Here is a 21,795-nt window from a genome sequence, read left to right as displayed (position 1 = left end):
TTCGTGCATGTGTTTGTATAATTTAGCGAAGGGGTTGATGGTTCTGAGCATGGAATCTAGCTGGAGAAGTAAATTTTCGCTGCATGCAGAGTTTGCTTTATTTTTGTAAGCGTACTTCAGTAGCTTGCGCTGTGTCAAAAACATACAACTGTCCATATCCTGGAGAGGTAGAAGTGTTAGTGTATAGTGGAGAGATAAATTTCCCTGTGTATTTTAAAACAGTATGGTCCGTGGCCAGGAGGTTGAGTTATCTGTGCACCCATGGAAGCAAACGCTAGAGAAGGGTTATATTCTCGAATGTGTTCACGATAATTTTTAGCTTCTGATGTTTGCTGTTTAAGAAGCTGTTGTAAAGACACAGGTAGCTCCCGCAAAGGTGGTAAAGCTACTTTACCGTTGTGGCAGCACCTCGTGTACTTGTTGGATGTATTGCGCTCAACAGGCCAGTATAGTGCATGACATGGAAGAGGACGAATAGGAATCAAGAAATGCCGTGTTGGCTGCATGTGGGTGGGACCGGTTTTGAAGTGGAAGCAGGATGAACCAGAAGGGAAATATATATGAGATTATTATTGTCATTGCTATTGTTATTACAAATTGGCCCAATATATATGTAAGCAGGCCTTGCAGTGTACTGCTTCCTCCCTTGCCTCGGGTGCTACCAGAGGTGGCTCTGGTAGCCCCTTGACTTTAATCAGATTAAGAGGGTTTGAGAATGTTTGTGATTTGCTTACTGAACTCTACCTATTAAGTCTGTGCAAATGAAAACATCTACTTTGAATAACATAATAAATTTGTATCTTTGATTGTGTTTGTGTGTGTGTGTATAAATTAAATACAATGTCTATAACTGTAAAGTACTATATATAGGAAGTAAAAATGTTAGGTTTGAATACATAATGGGAGGTCTGAAAATCAAAAGTACACCTTATGAGAAGAATTTAGGAGTCGTAGTGGGCCCGACACTATGAACTGTCACACAATGTCCTGAAGCCATTTAGAAGGCAAACAGATTGTCAGATTATATAGCACCCTGATGTGTTGAGTACAAGTCACAGGAGGTTATGCTCGAACTTTATAACACACTGGTGACGCCTCATCTTGAGTACTGTATGCAGTTTTGGTCTCCAGGCTACAAAAAGGACATTGCAGCACTGGAAAAGGTCCAGAGAAGAGCTGATTCCAAGGCTACAGGGGTTGAATTTTGAGGAAAGATTAAAAGAGCTGATCCTTTACAGTTGAAGATAAAGCAGAATAAGAAATGACATGATTGAAGTATTTAAACTTATTAAGGGAATTAGTCCAGTGTATCGGTGTGGTTGTTTTAAAATTAGTTCATCATCAAATTTCACACAAACATTAGGAGGTTTTTCTTTCCATAGACACTTGGATAATAATCAAGTAGTGTGGTAGACAGTAGGACTTGGTGTTATTTTTGAAGAATTAAGTGGATAGGAATGGCCAGCTTTTTTTGGGGTGAATGACCTGTTCTTATCTAGATTGTTTAATGTTCCAATATATAGAGATTTAGATATAGAGAGATGCATAATTTGTGTTCACTTTAAAATACCTTTTCTAATTGGTAGATTTTTAATTTATTTTTAACTTGAAATTGGGCACAAGAGGCCTGTAATCAGTAAATAAACTATGGCCTGTTCAGTCACTTGTCAGGTCAGGATACATAATACAAAAGCCCCAGAAAAACGTTTATCTGTTAGGAGAGAGCAGCTGACTTGGTTATCAGTCTTGAACATGTTTAAGCTTTAGCTACCACTTGACACCTGATAAAGTACTTGTTCTATGTCTAAAGTGGTACTTAGAAATTATAGATTATTTCAATAATATCTGCTTCCATTCAATTTGTTCCTAATACCCTGGCAAGGTATGCATTAAGTTCAAACAAAAGAATGATTAGGAAATGGGCATGTTGAGAGAGTCTGGTTGTTGAGTACCTTGAGTTGTGCATGTTTAACAGAGCTGCCAGAGATATAAACATCTACACCAATAAAACACCAAAGCAAGAGCTGCACAACACAGAACCTGTTGGCAGACCTAACTCCATCTTTGTTTTTATAACGTGTAATTTTGTACAGTATACTGCAATTGTACACTTCGTTTTGTAAAGGCCAACCTGTGGGAGAACCCTAACCTAAGGGCCACTTCATTTGTAATTTCTGCCAAAACACACAAATGAGCCAAATTACTTTTTTTTTTTTTGACTGCATAAAATTCTGACATGGAGATGATACCAGGGGTGTTGGGGGTCATGTTATCTGTGCTGTTTTTTTGCAAAGGGTTTGTGAAGGGATTATTTTATTGCCATCTTTGTTTTTGGAAAAGCTAACAATTTAGGAGAATTTATAAATTATACCCTATTTGTTAAAAAAAAAATGATAATTTTTGAAAATTACAAGGACTAAAGAATAACTTTGATCAAATTCTTTCTTTTTCACCCATAAAAATAAACAGTAACAAAGTATCAGATAAAAAAAAGTTGTACCACTGTAATAAAATCCCATCCCAACCAGTGCATACATCCACATTCGACCCATCATGAACTTCACACCACCAAACAAAATGAATAAAAACAAACCCAAACCTCTCTACCCAGACTTTGGAACTTCAACTACAGATAGAGAAGACCACAGAAGAGACCGACAGGATTGGAAAAGTGCAAAAAAAACCAAAAAGGTTATAATTTGAGCAGAGTACATACAGGATTTTAGTGCATCAGACGCCACAACCCACAGTTTGATATGATAGATTTAGAAGATGCATTATTAATTCTAGCCATGGACATTTCTAAATGGATTAAATTAAAAGAATATAACAACCCTGTGTTTAGAAGACCAGTTCTAGGGATTTTCATTGATACAATGATTTCTGCAGCTGCAATATCTAATAAGAAGACTCTCTTTTTCATAATAAAGGAAAGAGAAGAATTTTTAACATAGAGAATGATTCAAGGAAATAAGAATTTTACAATTTAGTATAGAGGAAAGCAAGTGGGCAGCTGCAGACCACAAGGCAGAGATGCATGGACCTTCCAGGAATACATAAAGGCTACTAATGCTCTCTTGTGAATGCTACGCCATGAAGTCTGACCCTAGGTATGAGGATTCTATCCTCTGACATGGTGGAATGCAACCAGTTTCTTGTGTGTCATATACTACAAAACAAAAAATGTACTCTTTGGTGGATTCTACCCAAGCTTGTAATTGGTCACTTTGAAGATCATCATGTGCTCCTCATTTTGGTAAATATCAATTTCTGTAAGAGCAAATAATCATTGAAATTTTTTTTTTAATCTGGACATGTATTTAGTATAATGCATTGCTTAACACACCTTATTACTGGAGCAGTTAGTATTGGCAGTTGAAAATTACAGTCAAGAATTGCCTCTTTAGCTCTCCAGTAATACAGCCTTGTAATAAGGAGAAACACTTAACTAGCAGAGCTGAACCTTTTTCTGCCGAGACATTGACTAGGCCTGGTATTGATTTCTCCGTGGTTTAACACTGCCCTATTGATTGCATTAAGTGTAGTCGGTGACCATGGAGGGTGTTTACGTTTTGAATGTTCTTTTCTGGTTGTTATTCGATCTGAACCTATACTGCACTTTAACTATTTCCCCTCAGCTTATTAATTAAATTTGAACTGTCTTACAGTGAGTTGTCAATTTTTGATTAACACGAACCTGCCCTTAAAATGTTCTGATAAGCAATCGGGCATTCAAATTAGATTCCAGTCATCTTCTATAGCTTCCCTTGACTGCTTTCCAGTTTCTTCCAGTGTTGCAAGATACCCAATTCTCAAATCTGTGTAACTGTATAGTTTTCATAATTTCCATTTAAATACAATGTCTGGACAGGATAAACTTGCCTGGATAGCAAAGCACAATGGGTTTGTAGTCTTTTTTTTTTTTTTTTTTTTTTGTGTTGTAGACGCTAGGGGTCGCTGTTGCCCCGGGAAACCCAACAGACAGACGTCCACAATGCACGTATAAAAGCACTAAGAAGAATTTTTATATTTTTCTTCAATAAAATGCACACAGCACCACACACTCCACAATTCTCCAATAATATTCAATACAAATAATCAATAACAATAATCATCCTCTCCTCCCAGCAGCTCCGTCACTCTACCACCCAACTCTGGCTCTCTGCTGGGTCTTCACCAGTCCTTTAAATAGTCCATGACCCAGAAGTGCTCCTTCTCTCTTCCCGGTTAAATGCCACATCTTCAGTCCTCAAGTAGCCCGGAAGTACTGCGGGCTTCCGTCCTTGTGACTCCGAAGTACTTCTGGGTTGTAGTAAGAGTAGGAGTCCCCAGGTTCTTTGTGAGCTCCCCCTGGCGGCACCCAACAGGGCTGAGGAAACGGACTCCATGTCCCAGGATGCCCTGAGGAAATCCGAGGAACCTTTGCCATCCAGGGGAGCTGCCACCTAGCGTCCTGGGGGAGGCAGTGTCCTGAAAAGGCTGCTCTTCTCCCTTCTTCTAGGACGTCCTGGCCGGACTGAACCGCCGGCCGTCCTTCACAGTGTAAATCTTAAGGCTGTGTGACATAATGTGACTTCCAGCGATTTTCAGTTGTATATTTACCTAATCTTGGTGAGTCGGAGTCTGTCAGTGACATGTTCCCATGATGCCGTAGCTCACTTCAACTAGTCATTGATGTGGTCTGATAAAACCACACAGTCTTGATTTTTGTCTTTAGTCACAGGGGCCAGGCTCTGTGTGCATGGGTGTTGATAACCAATGAGTGTTCATCCGAAATTACAATTTGTAGAATGTTGCTGCAAGGAATAAAGAATGTGGGTGTTTGGCACCTCACAAACTGAAAAGAAGCTTTTGTGTCTGATGTCAAATGTTTTACATACCACAGCAGAATGGGGAAGGACAGCAACTGCAGCTGAACTCTCCATAGCTGTTAATTATTTTTGCAACAGCGGCTCCATCAGGCAGCATGTTATTGGCTTTACACAAAGGGGCAAGTATGGCTGTGCTGGAAGGGTCAGCATACAGTTGCTTAATTTGTTGTTCCTACCAATTTTCAGTTGTTGAAACTGATATGGTCTGGCACACAAGATCAGCCATTGTGATCAGCAAGTCTGACATACCCCACGACAGAAGTAGTTGCTAAATGTTACTACTTCTTAAGAACTGAGATCTGATATTGCCTTAAAAAATAGAATTTCAGTTCCTTTTCTGGAAATATCCACCATAATTTAGTAATGCCTTTTTGAAGTTTTGGGTTGGAACGTTTAGAAATTTTAAAGTCTTCCAGAGAAGGGTTTGAACAATTTAATAGGGTTTTTTTGGGTTCTTCTTTTGGAGCATCTTAAGATGTGGCAACTGGAAGCCTGTGTCACCCTCCCTAACTAATAACTACATTTCTGCAGTTGAAGTAACATCAATTGAATCAGTGAAGGCTGCTGGTAGAGTTTTTTGCTTCTTTCTCCTTTGAAGAAGTGTTCAGTATCCATTTTCATCATGTATCTTCCACATAATTTCCCAGATAGACTAATATACCACCTTGAATGCATTTTTTTATAATAAAACTAATCAAGTGAATGTTCCTTGTTCATGACTCATGAAACCCAGCACATTTTTATTTAGTATTTTTACCTTTTCATAATAATTAGTAATTGTGTGAGACTTTGATATAGGATGTTGTCTTCTCCGTTAGTTGATTAGCCTATATATAGCTTAGCTTATTGTAAGCGCCTTTTCAGGCAGCTGTCTGTGGGAACTTATTCTGTAGACCAGAGTCCAAGTGGCTGGTATTTTTTTTTAATATACAATCTTACTCTTACCTGCTTAATCCAATTCAGGGTCACTGGGGGCCATAGTTCATTCCAGCTGCCTTAGGGTCAAAATCGGAAGCAGCCCTGAACATAGCAGAGATGCGTCACTAAGACTACTAATACATAAACTAAGACAGTGGTCTCCCAAGTTCAGACATGGATTCCATTTGGTTGAATTTTTATTAATCTTATTGTAGGAATATGTATTATCTTCAGTGGGGTCTTTACATGACAGATTGCCACAAATTTTAATTTTTTAATACTTTAATAACCCTTTAATTTTTATTTTAACTATTCTCTTGTATTAAACTGATACAATTAACTTTATTTTTTAAAAATCCCACCATACATCAGACACCCTTAATCTTTAAGCAATGTGTACTAAAGTCACTTGAGCTTTATTAGTTTCACCAGCAAGCACATCAATAGAGATGTGCATGGAGGCGAATGCCCAGTTCAGAATAAGCTATTTGTAGCTGTATTTTTGAATAATAATTAAAAAAACAACAATAATCTCTCTATTATAATACAAAAAATCTTGGAAGGAGACGAGACATGATTTTCTCGGAGACACTTTTAACGTCCTACGAGACAAGGCAGTGAGACAAAAGGACAACTGCTGTACACTGCTGGTTCATAAGCAGAGCCTTGTCCTGTACAACCTAAACACCCAATTCTGGAATTAGAGAGAGAGAGGTGTCACCCAAGACCGGGAGTTGCAAAATGTAAAATATCCTACCTTTTGTCATAGCACCTTTTGATGAGTAAAGGAACATTTTCTTTGCTCCACTACTTCATTTCTTTTTAACAAATGATCACTTATTTTGGTGTATTATATTCATCGATCAGTAAAGGGTTTAATTTAACTTCTGCTTTTGCTTTGTTGTTCACTTTAGTGGGAAGTTAGTGTCACCAAAATGGAAAAACTTCAAAGGGTTAAAGCTACTGTGGAGAGACAAAATTCGACTCAACAATGCCATCTGGAGGGCATGGTACATACAATGTGGGTAACAATGCCTTTTCTGTCAGTAAATTCTCCTTTAGGCTAAAAATGTGGTTTGTAAAGATAATAAGATTTGAGTGAATAACTTTGAGCATGAGTTATTGTTTCTTTCATGAATGTTGTGCAAATATTTATTAGAAGTAAAGCATTTATGTAGACATTGTACATATGAAATGTTTAATGTTGAGAATGGGTTATTGTGTTTATGTAGAACTGTGTTTTGACCATTAAAAGCAACAGTTGAATATTGTTGAAAAGGTTTAGTTACATTAACTTAATGTATGTATTAAATGTGCCTTGATCTAGATCAGAACAAGTCATTTGTGACAATAAACAATTGCAGTACCAAGACAATCGAAAGGGAGCTTTTTTGCCTACTATTTTCATACTTATCTGCTTCCTGTGTGACAAAATCAAGTCATGCGTCTTATTTTGATTACATAACTTGATAACTGAAGATGTAGCCTACTATTTCCAAACAAGGTCAGTTGGTTGAAGGGGAAGGGTGCCTTGCTATTGTGGCTATAAGTCAAAGTTGTACATTTTCTTTCATAATTAGAAAGCAAAAAATGGTGGACAGAGATCTCTTTAGGAAAAAAAAAATACCTATGGCACAAGTATAGGAAATTGTTTGAATATTGCAGAAAATGAAACATGAGAAATGCACTTGTATTCTTCTTAGTTGTATTGTATGGCCAGAATTACCCTGAATATAAAACGTATTGTGCGTTTGTCTGGGAATATGTGTAGAAAGTTAATGTTGAACTTTCCCAAAAATTGAGTTTTTTTTCCTCTTTTGGAAAAGTTTAAACATAAGCATACTGTCGATTTTATGTAGATGGTTTAAAGGGTATTGTTTTCTTCCCAGATGTAGAGAAAAGAGAAAACCCAGTCTGTCATTTTGTTACTCCTTTGGATGGGTCGATAGATGTGGAGGAGCATCGCAGACCAGAGGTGGCTCATAACTTGCATACTGTATTCTTGAAATTGATTTAAAATGTCTGTTTTCTAAAATACACGCATCCCATTTTTTTTCAAATCTTACAGCTGATTGCACGCCTTGAAATAATTCTTGTATAAAAGATACTCAGAATGTTCAGTTGGCATACCATTATGTTGCAAAAGCACATTTTATTGTTAAATTAAGATTAATTAGTAACCACATCACAATCACTTTTCAATCTCCTAAAAAACAGTAATGTTAAGCTGTGCTAACGCTCACTTAAACCTCTAATATGTGCATTCAGACTGATTCAGCTGTTTTTGATGTTCTTGGGGTGGAAAAAAGAAACTAGAAATCTAACCAGCTGCAGGAACGGGATCAATTTTAATTTGAGTCTTTACTGTTGTGTGGACCAGAAAGGCTTCAGACTTTTTTTCCTAAGAAATAATTGATGGGTGGATAATTGAATCAAACTGGCTTTAATAAAGAAAATAATTCAGTTTGTTTATAACACAAAGATGATAGTAAATAAATATGTTCACATGTGAAGGGGAGTCAAGCTAAACTTAGAAAATGGGATTTATTAGAAAATGGAACAAACCTTAACAAAACTGATAGCGTCATTTCTCAATGTAGTCTCCACACTTCTTGATGCACTTGTGCCACCTGCCTGGTAGTGCCCGGATTCCAGCAGAATAAAAGTTTTTGTCTTGTCCTCGCATCCACTCATGCACCACTTTCTTCACATTGTCATCTGTTTCGAGTCAGCAACCACCCAGGTGTTTTTTTTTTTAGTGGTCCAAAAAGGTGGAAATCACATGGTGCCAAATCTGGCAAATAAAGAGGATGTGGCAATACCTCAAACTTTAGTTTCTCCAGACAAGCCTTGGTGTTCTTAGCAATGTGTAGGCCAGCAGGCAGTCATTGTCTTGCAGCAAAAGTCCCCGCTGCTTGGATCAAATAGCAGGCTTCACATTAGTCTCTAGCAAGTCACAGTAACTTGCACTATTGACTGTAGTGTTCAACAATAACTCTGGTGCACAAGTTGTTGCAAGGACAAGACAAAACTTTTTATTCTGCTTGAATCCAGGCGTCTCTAGGGAGGTGGCTCAAGTGCATTAAGAAAGGCGGAGACTACATGGAGAAATGACATTACCAGGTTTGTTTCCATTTTCTAATAAATCCCATTTTCTAACTTTAGCTTGACTCCCCCTCTTATATTATAAAACATTAAACAATTAAAAAAAACAAATCTAGATCACTTTGTTTCTTACTTTTTCTTTTGTAAAGGTGGAAAATATAGTGTAAAGTGTTATTCTTTGTGCTCCGACTTTTAAATGTTTTCAAGATTTCTATCCTATTAGCCGTTTAAATGGGTAACACTTGGCTGTGTTTCTCAGTGCCTGTGTACTTTGAATGTGACTTGAATGTAAGGTGGTGTTATGTTGCATATAGTCCAAAAGTGTAATGGAAGAGGCTTACTTTCTTGTGTGTTTTCCTATCCTGTTAAATCTAGTTGAAGGTAAGGATTTTCCCACTACAAAGATTCTAACTTTTAGCTTGAGCAGCACCAAAAAACACAAAACACATGTTAGTCAATTTGCCATTTTTGCAGGTCCAGCCTTATACTCAATAATTGGTGGTTATGTTTGTCTATCAAGCTTTGCAAAGACCGCTTTTGGTCAGGCAGTAAAATAGACAACTAATATTCACCTGAGTGTCTGAGATGTGCCAGCAAGTTTGCTATTTGATTGTAATTATTGCATTATCGTTAATACAGTAGTTAATGCTGTTATTTACAGTTTCAGTGTCCAGGGTTTGAATTCCTTGATGTTTTCCTCTGGGTATCTCACTTCTCTTCCCTCATCTCCAAAGATGAGCAGGTTACATTAATTGGTGATTGCAAATTTGCCCGATGTCCGTTTATGGAAGTGTGTGTGAGTGGACCCTCTAATGGACTTGTGACTTGCCTTGCCTTCGATTAAGCAAGTTTGAGGACGACATGATTATGTGCAGTAATGACAATGGTATGTACTTCCTTATGAAATGGGGAGGCCTGGATGATTTATACTGTCAGGAAAAGCTCACCCAAGCAGTTCCACAGAGAAGTAATTTTTGATGACATATATGGTCAAATATTTCAGTTTAGGTCTGAGAAGTTACATTTCAAGTATAATATACCATTGTCAGAAAAAAGGGGCAAATTTACTTTGTCCAACAGTACTGTACTACTCTAGCTTTCTAGTGAGCTGTAAGCAATCCTTCTCCACAATAAACTAATTGTTTAATCCTTATATTGTGCTTCAAACCTGTTTTGTAGGAATTAAGTTGCATACGCTTTTTGTTTGAGTGGATATTTTAAGTTAAGATCTCTGATCTTTATCATATTACCTTTCATTTGTTCTTTTTTTTTATATATATATAAATGTATGTTTGTCTTAGGGTGTTTCATAGATAAGTACTTAATTCAATTTCCAGCAAAATTTTATATGCACATAGAAGACATACGGTACTTGTCAATAAAATGTTTAACCATTACAGTGTCTTCTTTTGCTGACCCATTGCTGTACATTACAGGTCTCTTTTGACCCGATTCTGACACCCCCTCATTCTGTTGCCATGGACTTCAAATGTTTCACCCTGAACCTATTTTATACTGATTGACTATCTTATCCTGTACTATTGGTAATCCTAAGCGTTACAACTAGTTACATGTAGGATGTTTTTATTGGTTATGAACAAACAAACCATCCTCTAAATCAAGAGAAGAACCCACTTAAGTATATAAGTCAGATTTGACCCCAAAGGACATGGCAGTATGCAAAGTGTGTAGATACTGTACAAAAACGTGACATTTGGAACATTTTTTGCTAAGTTAGGTCACTTTACTGAAACTGTTCTTATTTCTGAGCTAAAAAGATATTTAGGGTGCTATTATGGGATGGGAACAAAGAAAGCACATTAAATTCAACAGATAATCCATTAAAGCCAATGGTCGGTCAAAACTGACGAGAGATTTAACAAGGTAAAATTTGTATTTAAATTAGGAGGATGGTGGTTCATTTTACTGTTTGAATTTTGGTACATCCTCCAGTTAACAAAGTTTCATCCTGAAAAATTGAAATTTAGGGTGCCTTTGCTGATTTAAAGCACAAAGCTGGATCAAGTTTGACCTGAGCACATTGTAAGTGTTAAGTCACCAAACCATTATTATGGAAATAAATTGACTGCAGTCCAAACCATTGTTATGTTTGTTAGTTGAAGGACATAACATTATTCTAGAAGGTTTGCCATGTCATCACTAATTAGACACATTCTAACTGTATTATAATACTTTTGAATAATTTAGTGCACATCTTCCTTCCCTTTATTTGAATCTTTGTAATTAACCATATAGAAAAGTATACATTATATGGATGAGCAAAATTATCCATGGCTGCATTTTTATTTTTATATTCAGATGACTGACAGTGTCTGCTACTACATTTTTTGATACGGTGTCTTTGCTCTGTATTCTCTCTCTGATATACTTGTTCTGTGTGTATTACATTTGTTAATTTAGCTATTACATTGCTGTATACAATTATTTTTCAATTTGGTTTTGGCTATTCATAATTAGACAGTTTACTACAAATTTGTAATGAATGCGCAGATAAATACATTTTGTTGTTGAATAACTAAGTATCACTTAATAAATAATACTTTGTGAAGTTTTATTTTAGTAAACAGTAATAAAAGTACAAAGATTGTAGTTAACTTTCTGCATTAAGTCTGTAAGTTCATTAAAGTAACTGGAAGTTTCAGTTTATGCACTTGGATGAATGCAATTGTGATTGATATCTTATTTTTATTTTATTTTTTTCCCCCTCAGGCAATAGCAACCGAAGGAAAGTATTGGAAACGTAGAATTGAAATAGTTATTCGAGAATATCATAAGTGGCGGACTTATTTCAAAAAAAGAGTAAGATGCTTAGTTTAAATTTTTTTCTGAGTACTGTTTTGCATAATTTTTTAACATGATATTTCACTTTTGTTTGTGTAGGATACTTTTGTAAACCTGCTGCTAGAAATTCTAATTTACAGCAAATTTGCACAATATTAAGTGAATGTTGTTTTACATTTTGTATGACACCAGTCATGTTGCTTGTTTAAAACATTTGAAAATAGTTATTTTGAACAACTTGAATGGAGCAATTCCTTTTTTCATGGCTTGGCATGACTATTGCAGTAGTTAACACTTCTCAGTCATGCCTTCAGTGCTCTGGGACCAGATCCTTCTTGTGTTCACTATTTATGTTTTTCTCATGTTTTTAACACTAGAATTACTAGAAAAAAACTCATAAATCCAGCCCACCTTAAATCCCTTCGCACCTCTCTGTTAGCGTCTTTTGTCTTCTACATGTGTCGATAAGCCCTAGCAGCAAGCAGCCTGCTATACCATCACCGCCTCACAATGGGCAAGATGTTCTCCCAGTTCCTGCCTTGATTGATTATCTGGGAGTGAGCTACCCAGAATTGCAAGGGGAAATAATTTGATGTGTGTTTTGTGTCTACAACAATCTATGTAAACACATCATTAAAACAGAAACGTTTTTCATGTTTTAGTAATAAATAACAAAATGTAGACATGAACTGTATAATGTGTGAAGGCTGATGGCCAAATATCAAATAAACACTTTCACAAAAGGTACAAGTACAATACGACAGCTTCCATGGTGCAGTGGTAAGATCCACTGAATTATAATCCAGAGGTTGTGAGTTGGAAACCAGCTCCCCAGCAAATTTACCGTTTTGAGTAGTGAGCTGCTCTAATTGTTAACATTATGCAATAGAAACATACATTTGATTTTTGTCTGTAACAGCTGGTGTAAATTTATAGAACTTGTAAATGTTAGCGTTTTTTTTCACTTTTAGAGTCTCGGTCACGATCACGATACAACACCCACCCACCCGAACTCCAATTAGATCTGACACGGTCACTTTTTATCTGAAATTGCATTATAGATGTAAGTGGTGTTTTGAGACAATGGAACTGGAATTTCTCTGATCTGGTGGGATAAAAGCTGACACACAAGCGCTGGTGAATCTACCTTCTTCGTTTCTCACAGTCACTTGAATTTTTTTTTTATTCAGTTTTATTGAGTGTTCCTGGTCACGCTGAATTAGTATGCATCTTATAGTCCATGATGTGAAAGCCGCACTGACAAAAAACAGAGACATAGGTATATATGATATTTGGAATAACTCATTTTATGATCTGTATAGTACATATCGGAAAACACTGTGGCACTGATGCAACATTATTCATATTCATTCGCACGCCTTCTTGCGCTTGTAATCAGTGACCGTGTTTTTTTTCCCCCATCTTGCCAGTCTTCACGTGTTGCTGCATGGTGCTGTTTCTTTTGTACTCCAGGACATGCAGAGTAAAGAATAGTACAGAGAGGTCAGTTCCGCGCTATAGGCAATCATCAGATTCAAATGTTAACAGTTCCCACGCACCCAAGGACCGTCCTTTGTACGTTTACAACATGTGTACCTGTTGCAATGTACACACTTCTCTCTGTGCTGTGGTTACTATTACACTGAAGGGGCTGGGAAAGCGGCGGTCTTGGAACAGAAGCTTGTCAATGTTGCATCCTCTCTTGCTTTATCCATCGCCTTTTCTAGTAAGAAGCGACGACGAAGCTCCTCTGCAAGGTGAGCCATGAACACTCTTCTTTTCTCAGTGGACCCCGTGCATGCCTTGCACAGCACATGTGCGTTCATCGCTGCCAGGTCAAGCTTGTTATAGCGCCATCAGCCGGCCACCAGCATCTTTCTGCTCGCACTGATTAAGCTCACGCCTTCTGGTGCACGATGTCAACGTAGCACTGGGCAAAAAAGAAAGACAAATATATGTGACATTTTGAAGAAATCATTTTATGACCTGAATAGTACCCATCGGAAAACATCGTCGCACTAATGCAGTACTATTTGAAAACTAACAAAAAAATCGTATTAGTCGTGTGAGGTTTTTTAATCTTTTTTTTTTTATATAATGCCTTTGCCTTTTGTGTATATTTTAAAGTAAACCTTGGCCCATTTTGTAACCGCACCTATTCTGAATATCTTCTTAATCAACAGTTACAGAAACACAAAGATGAAGACCTGTCCAGCCTTGTCAAGGTCAGTCTTTATTGAAAGCTTGGACATTAAGTTCATTTAAAGTACATTTCTTTTGCTTGCTGATACTATTCATTGCCCTTCTAGTAAGTGTTTACTTTTACAAACTAATTTGTGTGAAATTTCATAACTAACATAAATTGTTATGATTGCAAGTGTGCTGCAAGATTCATAAAACTGATGAGCTACTTGCTTGGAATAAAATGAAGAAATAAGACATTTTGCACTGAAACATGCATTCATATGACTTTTTCTCTCTAGATTGTAATGTTTCAATATTACGTGCCTTATAACGCTACATGTGATCAACTTGCTTATGCATTAAAAAAAATTTGTGCATTTTTGCACTGTTCACCTTAATCTGCAGTGTTCATACAGTTATGTTTAAAACTACTGTATGTGAACTGTTTAGAGTACATTTCATGGTCATACAACACCACCCCAAAGTGGTTATTTCATATTTGCTGTACTGTATTTTCCACCCCCATTACTTCCCCTGTTTGGAAGAGATTTAAACATTCTTACTGGAAGATATTTTTTGGTTCTTTACAGGCTAAATAAGTTATATATTTTTAAGCCAATAATGTTTTAAATATTTTTTTTGAGTAAAGTTTAGTGATTTGTTTTAGGGCTGCTGTATCTATCTATCTATCTATCTATCTATCTATCTATCTATCTATCTATCTATCTATCTATCTATCTATCTATCTATCTATCTATCTATCTATCTATCTATCTATCTATCATATAGTGCCTTTCACATCTATCTATCTATCTATCTATCTATCTATCTATCTATCTATCTATCTATCTATCTATCTATCTATCTATCTATCTATCTATTTCTGGTTGAACGTGGTATATGGTGATGCCATCTTGTTTATCTTACAGAATATAAGCTCACTGGTCGTCTTTATTTTCTTTCCTCATCACATATAAATGCCATTATTTTAATTTGTAACAATCCAAGAGAGAAAATGAAAGTACTAATTATGTGTTAACCATTAAATTAATACACTAAATGAAATAGTAAAAAAATGCTGCTGTAACTCATGTGTGATTTGTTTTTGTATTTAATAGTGAAGAGTCAAATGTTAAAATGGTTCAACCATTTAAATATTTGACTGCTGCTTACCCTGCACTAGTTGCATTATATATAACGAAAAAGCTAGTTTGAGAGTAATATATTGTATTTAATTGTAGTGTTCTAGTAAATATTTGATGATTCAGTTCAACATAGTGAAATAATGAAGAAAGATTTCAAATGTCATTCTATTAATAAAACTACATATAACTGATTCAGAGGAGCAATATTCCCCATGTCAATGAAGTGCCTTTAGCTGTAAATTTAATAACTTTGACCACATTTAATAAATTTCTAGGGCAGTAAATCAAAGTACTTGTTTTTACTGCAAATGGGCCGCTTTGTGGATATTTTGTGAAATAAGCATTTTTTGGTACACCAATCTCGATCTGTCTAACAGAAGAGAAACTAGGGCAAGTGAGTGTTTGGTTTAATTCAATTTATAAATATATCCTCACTTAAGATAGGCAGAGGTACTAATAGAACCAAGCATTTAAGGTGTTGTTTCTTATTAATGTGTGTTTTAAGTTGTTACATATGGCAAGTTATTTCAAATTATTTTGGGGAAAACAAATTGTTACATATGTTTGAGTATTAAGAAGGAAAATTACAGAGTTGACTTAACCTTTATATCTAGCCTGATAGTACATAAGTGCTTAACAAAAAGTATGGGTAAACAGTAATGTCTTGCTTGAGCTGTGGCCATTGCATGCCAAAAACTGACTGGCTGTATGCATTTTTAACACAAAGGGCACTGGAGAGCAACTTTCCATGTTTGACTGCTATCCAGACCCCTTCTGTGTGCCCTTTTGTCAGGATGATGAGGTGGCAGCTTGGCGGGCAGGCAGGAAGGGATGGGAGACTCCAGTGCCCATGGACCAGGACTCAATGTTCGACATAGACATGTTGGTGTCAGAGATCTCCGACACACTCTTCACGACGCGGACTTCCCATCCATCAGTTGCCTGGCCTAATCCTAGAGAAATTGGTAATATCATTGGATTGCAATGTATTTCATGTATTTATAGCTTAATTGAACCTAAAATATTTTAGGAACAGATCATAAGGATGATGGAGATTATTTTTATTTTTTAATTATACAACTGTGTTTACACTGATTTCTCACTGAAATGTTTTTGCGGTTGGCACTGTATTTTTCAAATTTTGTTTGAAGAAGCAAGGCTGCAGTTATAAACTGATTTGGTATTGCATATTTACATCCTCATACTAAAATTAATGAAAGTATGAAGTAATTGCAAAAGGAAAAACTGGAGTTAGGTATTTAGAGTCCTATGAACATTGACGAAAAGGAGGGCAGAAAGGATATCCTTGAAGTTGAATTGGAATTTAGGATCAGGGATATTTTTTTTTTTTTTTTGTTACAACAGCTGAGCTCTTGGATATTCTTGGGAGCTCATTTCTGGCGTTTTATTAGTGATTTCCAGTAACTTGGATTATGAAATGGGTATGCAGACCTTATTCCTCATTTTGCAGAGGAACTATATGACCATATCATTTGGTCATTCACTTGAAGCTGGTGAGGCCAGCAGGGGGCGTTTACCCTGTGGTCTGTGTATGGATCCCAATGCCCCAAGTGCAATGACAGGTGCACTGTGCTGTAAATATGCAACCGTCCTTCGGATGTGCAGTAAAACGGACATCCAATCTCTCTGTGGTCATTAAAGATCTTTGGGCATCTTTGATAAAGAGTTTTATCCTGAATTCTTGGCTAAATTTCTCATTCTGGCCCCCTAATCATCCCCTGTTTTTGATTGGATATCTCTCTCACCCCTTCACCACCTAACAGCTAATGTGTGGTGAACATACTTCGCAATAATGGCTGTCGTCACATCATCCATGTGAGTGCTACACATTACTGGTGGTTGAAGTAGTTATCCTCTGACTTAGCGCTTTATAAATGCAATTATAATTAATGTGTTTTGGTATGTATCAAGACTTGTAGAGAATTTCTGCCTATTTATTTTTAGAAATCACTCCACTCACCCATTACAGTTACTTGAGCACTGCAGTGTAAAACATAGAGGTGATGTGCATATACCTGCAGGTCCCTGAATTTAATGAAAGTGTTAGTTGTCTTCATTCTCACAGATGAAATAGATTTTGATTAATCTCAAACATGGTCTGCTAGCAAGTAGTACATGGGGTGACTGCAATATTTGCATTGCGACTCTTGCTGCTAAAATACAAAGAACGCCTTCCTTACTCAAGAATGGTCCTGTTGTGGATAATCTAATTGTGTGGTGCCATTTTTTGATGAGCAGTCCACTTAAGTGACTGTTTACGTATATTACAAATCATGTCTGTCCAAAGAGTCATGTCAGGTGTCTTTACCTCCAAAAGACACCCTTGCCTAAAGAGATGTTCTGGAACTCTGTCTTTCATCGATATTTTCTTCATGATACCTTAGCACACACAACAAGACATTTTGCATTTTTAAATTACAAAATCATTCAGCAAATAAGTTTAGTTGCAGCCAAAAGTAGGAGAGCTGAGTGGACCACATTTGAGGAACTTTTGAAAGATTCAGTGCTTGTAATTACCATTAAATTTAATTGAACATTATGTTCATCTTTCATGATTACTCCTCTATAATTATTTTAAATGTTTATTTCTGATTTTTATTACATAAATGACATGTAAATGCTTTTCTTCTTGCATTGAGCAGTCCTTTTCATACTATAAATCACTTGTATTGAAATACTTGTTTATTAGCTCCTCAAATACTAATGAGCCGTGTCTGTCAAATTTGTGTGATACCAAGCACAAATTCAGGCTGAGCTATTTGAGTGTATTGAGTATATATCGTCATGCATATCATTTTTTATTAGAGCAGTCATAAAGTTCACCTTTTTGGACAGTTATTGCTTATTTTTCAAACTTTTCTTTTTAAATATGTTTGTTTTGTATTGCATAAAGAAGAAATGATTTCATATTTAAACTGTTGCACATATGTAGATCATAATATCTACCTTCTCATTTTGTGAAGCGTATGCTGGAAATGCAGATATGATTCAGCCGGGATTAATTCCTCTTCAGCCTAACTGTGATTTCATGGATACCTTAGAATTTCAAGGTACAGTGTATAAGTGTGTTATTTACTTGTTTGGATTTATTTGTTGTCTCAAATACCTTATGTGAAATGATTTTTGTGGTTTAATCATAGAAATCCATAAGGCATGAGTGGAGATCAAATTAGCCTTTTTGCCAGTTCTAATTAACTCTGATATGTTGGTGTTTTCCCATAATTTGGCAAATTGTCAAAAGGAGTATACAAAATGAAAAGCTGTATGTTCCAGTTCCAAGGCTCTATGCCTGTTCACCTGTTTTACACAGAGCACTGCCTATGCAGATAACCTTTGTTATTTAGTTACTATGCACTTAGCCTGCCTGGATGATAACTGCAAGATCAGCATGTAAGTGAACTCATGACAACATGGAAAGTTTCTTGACACTCTTTTGTAGTTAATTAACTTTTATCTGGGGTGCCCAATACGTCGATCGCGATCGACTGGTAAATTAGAAAGGTAGTGCAAGTAGATTGCGTTGCATTCAAAAAAAATTTTTTTTAGGTATTAGTCTATCATATATCCTCCCTATGGCATTTGCTACTTGATTGACAGGGCGGCCAGTCTGAGATCTCTTTTCTTCTAACACATGGGTCATCCCGCACACACGATCAAGCGTGCAAGCTACTATAAAACTCCGGCTATCTAAGTGATCTACAGTTAGGTCCATAAATATTTGGACAGAGACAACTTTTTTCTAATTTTGGTTCTGTACATTACCACAATGAATTTTAAATGAAATAACTCAGATGCAGTTGAAGTGCAGACTTTCAGCTTAAATTCAGTGGGGTGAACAAAACGATTGCATAAAAATGTGAGGCAATTAAAGCATTTTTTTAACACAATCCCTTCATTTCAGGGGCTCAAAAGTAATTGACTTCCTTGACATGTTCTATAATTGTGTGGAGGTCCGGGCTATTTTTTACGCTGTTGTGTGTTGGGCAGTAAGATTACTTCAAGAAAATCACCTTCTGGACCCAATGGAGGTAGTAGCGAAAGAGACAGGAGGAAGAAACTTGTGCCAATATAAACAATTCTGCACATCCTGTCTGTGACACTCTTAACATTGAGGACTTTCAGCCATGGAAGCAATCAATAAAAGAGTGTCTTGAAATACTAGTGAGGCTCCTTTATACCAACAGTAATACACTTTAAAAATGCCTCATTGTGACTGTTCCTTTTTTTTTTTTTTTTTTTAGTCCTTGGTTAAGTCAGAAGTTTTTCTTTTATTAATAATTCTGGTGTGTATATGGGGAGAGTTGTTATTGGTGTTAATTATATTATTTATTTAATTTCATTATTATTCATTGAGCTTACTTCTGTAAAAAGCTAAGTTTCTTCCTTGGGACAAGTGAAGTGCTGGCTGTCTGTTCATTTGTCTAGGTAGCTGTTAAGCTCTCCCTCTAACTAGTAAAAGTTTTAAAACCGTTAATTTTTAAGGTTTTACGATATTCATTTATACAACATTTTATAAATGCTACTTTGTTTTTGTTTGAATACATTATTACAGAAAATGTTTCTGGATTTCTGTATCCAAATCTGAATTTCTATTTATTTATTTATTTATTTATTTATTTATTTAGTAACTTTGAGAGGTGACATGTATGCAGCTCATAACTTTGGTCAATAAATGTTTTGTCCAGTAGCCAACAACTAGTACACTTAAGCCAGCACATCCTGGTCTGCTGGAAGCTTCCTTTGGCTGTTAGCCGAGCAATATTTTGAACAAATAATAAATGATTTTACATCTTTTTTTTTTTTTTTTTTTTTTACTCCTTTCTTTCTTTCAGATTTTTTCCCTTTCAGTCGCTTAGCCCCATTTCATTCTGGCTCATCTTCTGTCCCTTCAGTTTCTTTAGCAAGCAATGCTTCACCAACTCAGGTAATCCTATCATTTGTTTAAAAAAAGGAGGAAGTTGGAGCAGACAGTAATACAGACAACTAAGATGCCAGTACACTATAAAATCAAGTAATAAATAAAACTAGCCACTAGAGGGCAGCATTGATGTGAGAAGCTTTAAACAAAAATTAATGTCAATATAGACTTGCTAACCATTTTCCTTTTGTTCATTGTGTACTGGCTATGCTGTGCTATGTATTTGCATGAAATTTCTTTGACAACCCACTGTGCCGTAACCTGTATCACAAGAAGATGAATTAAGCTTAAAAAAAATTTTTTTATATATATTTTAGGCTTTCATGGGCCCTACATTGCAAAATTTCTGCTAGTTTTTTTTCACTAGACTTATCACAACACATTATGTATCTGATTTAATTTTACTGCTGAGGCATTCCTGGTTGGTTTTTGTATGTTGTTCTGTTTTCTCTATATATGCCTAATCAGATACAGATTTACAAAAACTCCACAAAGTATGATTTTATTATTCATATAACATATTTTGTGTAACAATTTCTTAAGTTGTTGATGTAGTTAGTCCTGAGAGGTCTATTATTCACTACCTAACAATTAGCAAGTGTATTTATTATTGTGTATTGCTAAAATAAGTCAACATTCCATGTCCAGTATATTTGATCCTTAATAGTTTTAAAAATATTTATGTACTTTTTTTTTTTTTTTTACAGACATCTATCATGAATGTAAATATTTCCGAAGAATTAATCTCTTCTCCTGTGTCTGGTAGAGTTTCTACTTCCATCACAAACAATGGCATTGATTCCACTTGTGGTGCAATCTCTGCCTTTGGACAGTCTGCACCTTTTCAGTCGCCACCTTCTCTGTCTGCTCAAGAAACATTTCTTACTGCGTTTCCTGATTTGGTGGCTTCTACTGTTTCTACAACCCCTGACCCTGCCTGCCACTCATCTCAGCCTCTGACTCAAACTGTTGTGCCTCAGACATCTGCTAAAGGAAGTGATCAGGTTGCATTTCACGGACCTGAAACATCCAAGCCATTGTTTAATAGTTCTTTGCCAGCATCTGTTATTACGCACACTGCATCTGCAACACATACCCAGAATGTACCTGCAACAACATTTAGTCCAAGTACAAATCTTATTTTAACTACAAAACTTCCGGGAGTCCCTTGTAATCCTACAGTACAGTCCAGATTGCTGCAGCCTTCATACTTGACAAGTCATCCTTTTGTTCTTCCAAAACCAGCATCTTCATTCTCAGGGAAAAAGCCAAGAAGTCAACACAACGTTGCACTAGCTCCTAAACCTGCATTTCTAGCACAAGGTAAAATACATACTTAAGAGTTTGGGGGATAGATCCTGAGTTGGTTTGTCGTGTGGTTGGTGCAGCAATGCGCTCTATCAGTACATGCTCCTAACCTCTCTCTCTCTTTCTATTTTAGTAGCTTTATTGAGAATTTTTTTTCTGTTGTCAGCATTTTTTGTATATACCAAACTTAAGTGCACTTTTCTCTGTAACCAAGTATATATTGAAAAATGTATATTTATATATGCATCTTGATTTAATAGTACACATGTTTTGAATAACTGTTTACCATTCAGAAGCCTTTTCTCTTATTAAACTATTAAGACTTACAAAATAGAATATACTACCCCTTACTCATCTAAAGCAGTGGTCCTCAGCCTGTGGTATGCATATCACTCAAGGATTTGTGGGTTGGTCTGTGAAGTGTCAAGCACTAGCTATAATTTCCTTTGAATGAGGGAGCTGAAATAGCCAGATTAATTGTCTTTTAAAACAGCACCGTCCATAGCCCTGATAAATAAACAGA

General features: G+C 36.1%; 1 protein-coding gene across 2 annotated transcripts in view; it reads left to right on the top strand.

The window, feature by feature from the left end:
- mlxip (MLX interacting protein) overlaps positions 1-21,795 on the top strand; it is a 59,046-nt gene that overhangs the window by 17,440 nt on the left and 19,811 nt on the right. Inside the window, exons 2-9 of one of the 2 annotated variants that reach the window (XM_028823956.2) lie at positions 6,704-6,810; positions 7,679-7,764; positions 11,625-11,714; positions 13,880-13,921; positions 15,819-15,990; positions 18,010-18,096; positions 19,879-19,970; positions 20,672-21,287. In XM_028823956.2, coding sequence (XP_028679789.1) covers positions 6,704-6,810; positions 7,679-7,764; positions 11,625-11,714; positions 13,880-13,921; positions 15,819-15,990; positions 18,010-18,096; positions 19,879-19,970; positions 20,672-21,287 — 1,292 coding nt within the window. Of the gene's footprint in view, positions 1-6,703; positions 6,811-7,678; positions 7,765-11,624; positions 11,715-13,879; positions 13,922-15,752; positions 15,991-18,009; positions 18,097-19,878; positions 19,971-20,671; positions 21,288-21,795 lie in introns of both variants that reach the window. The other variant, XM_028823954.2, reaches the window with a different exon arrangement.

The sequence above is a fragment of the Erpetoichthys calabaricus genome, chromosome 18, assembly GCF_900747795.2.
Source record: "Erpetoichthys calabaricus chromosome 18, fErpCal1.3, whole genome shotgun sequence".
NCBI lineage: Eukaryota > Metazoa > Chordata > Cladistia > Polypteriformes > Polypteridae > Erpetoichthys > Erpetoichthys calabaricus.
This window is presented reverse-complemented; position numbering and strand designations above follow the sequence as displayed.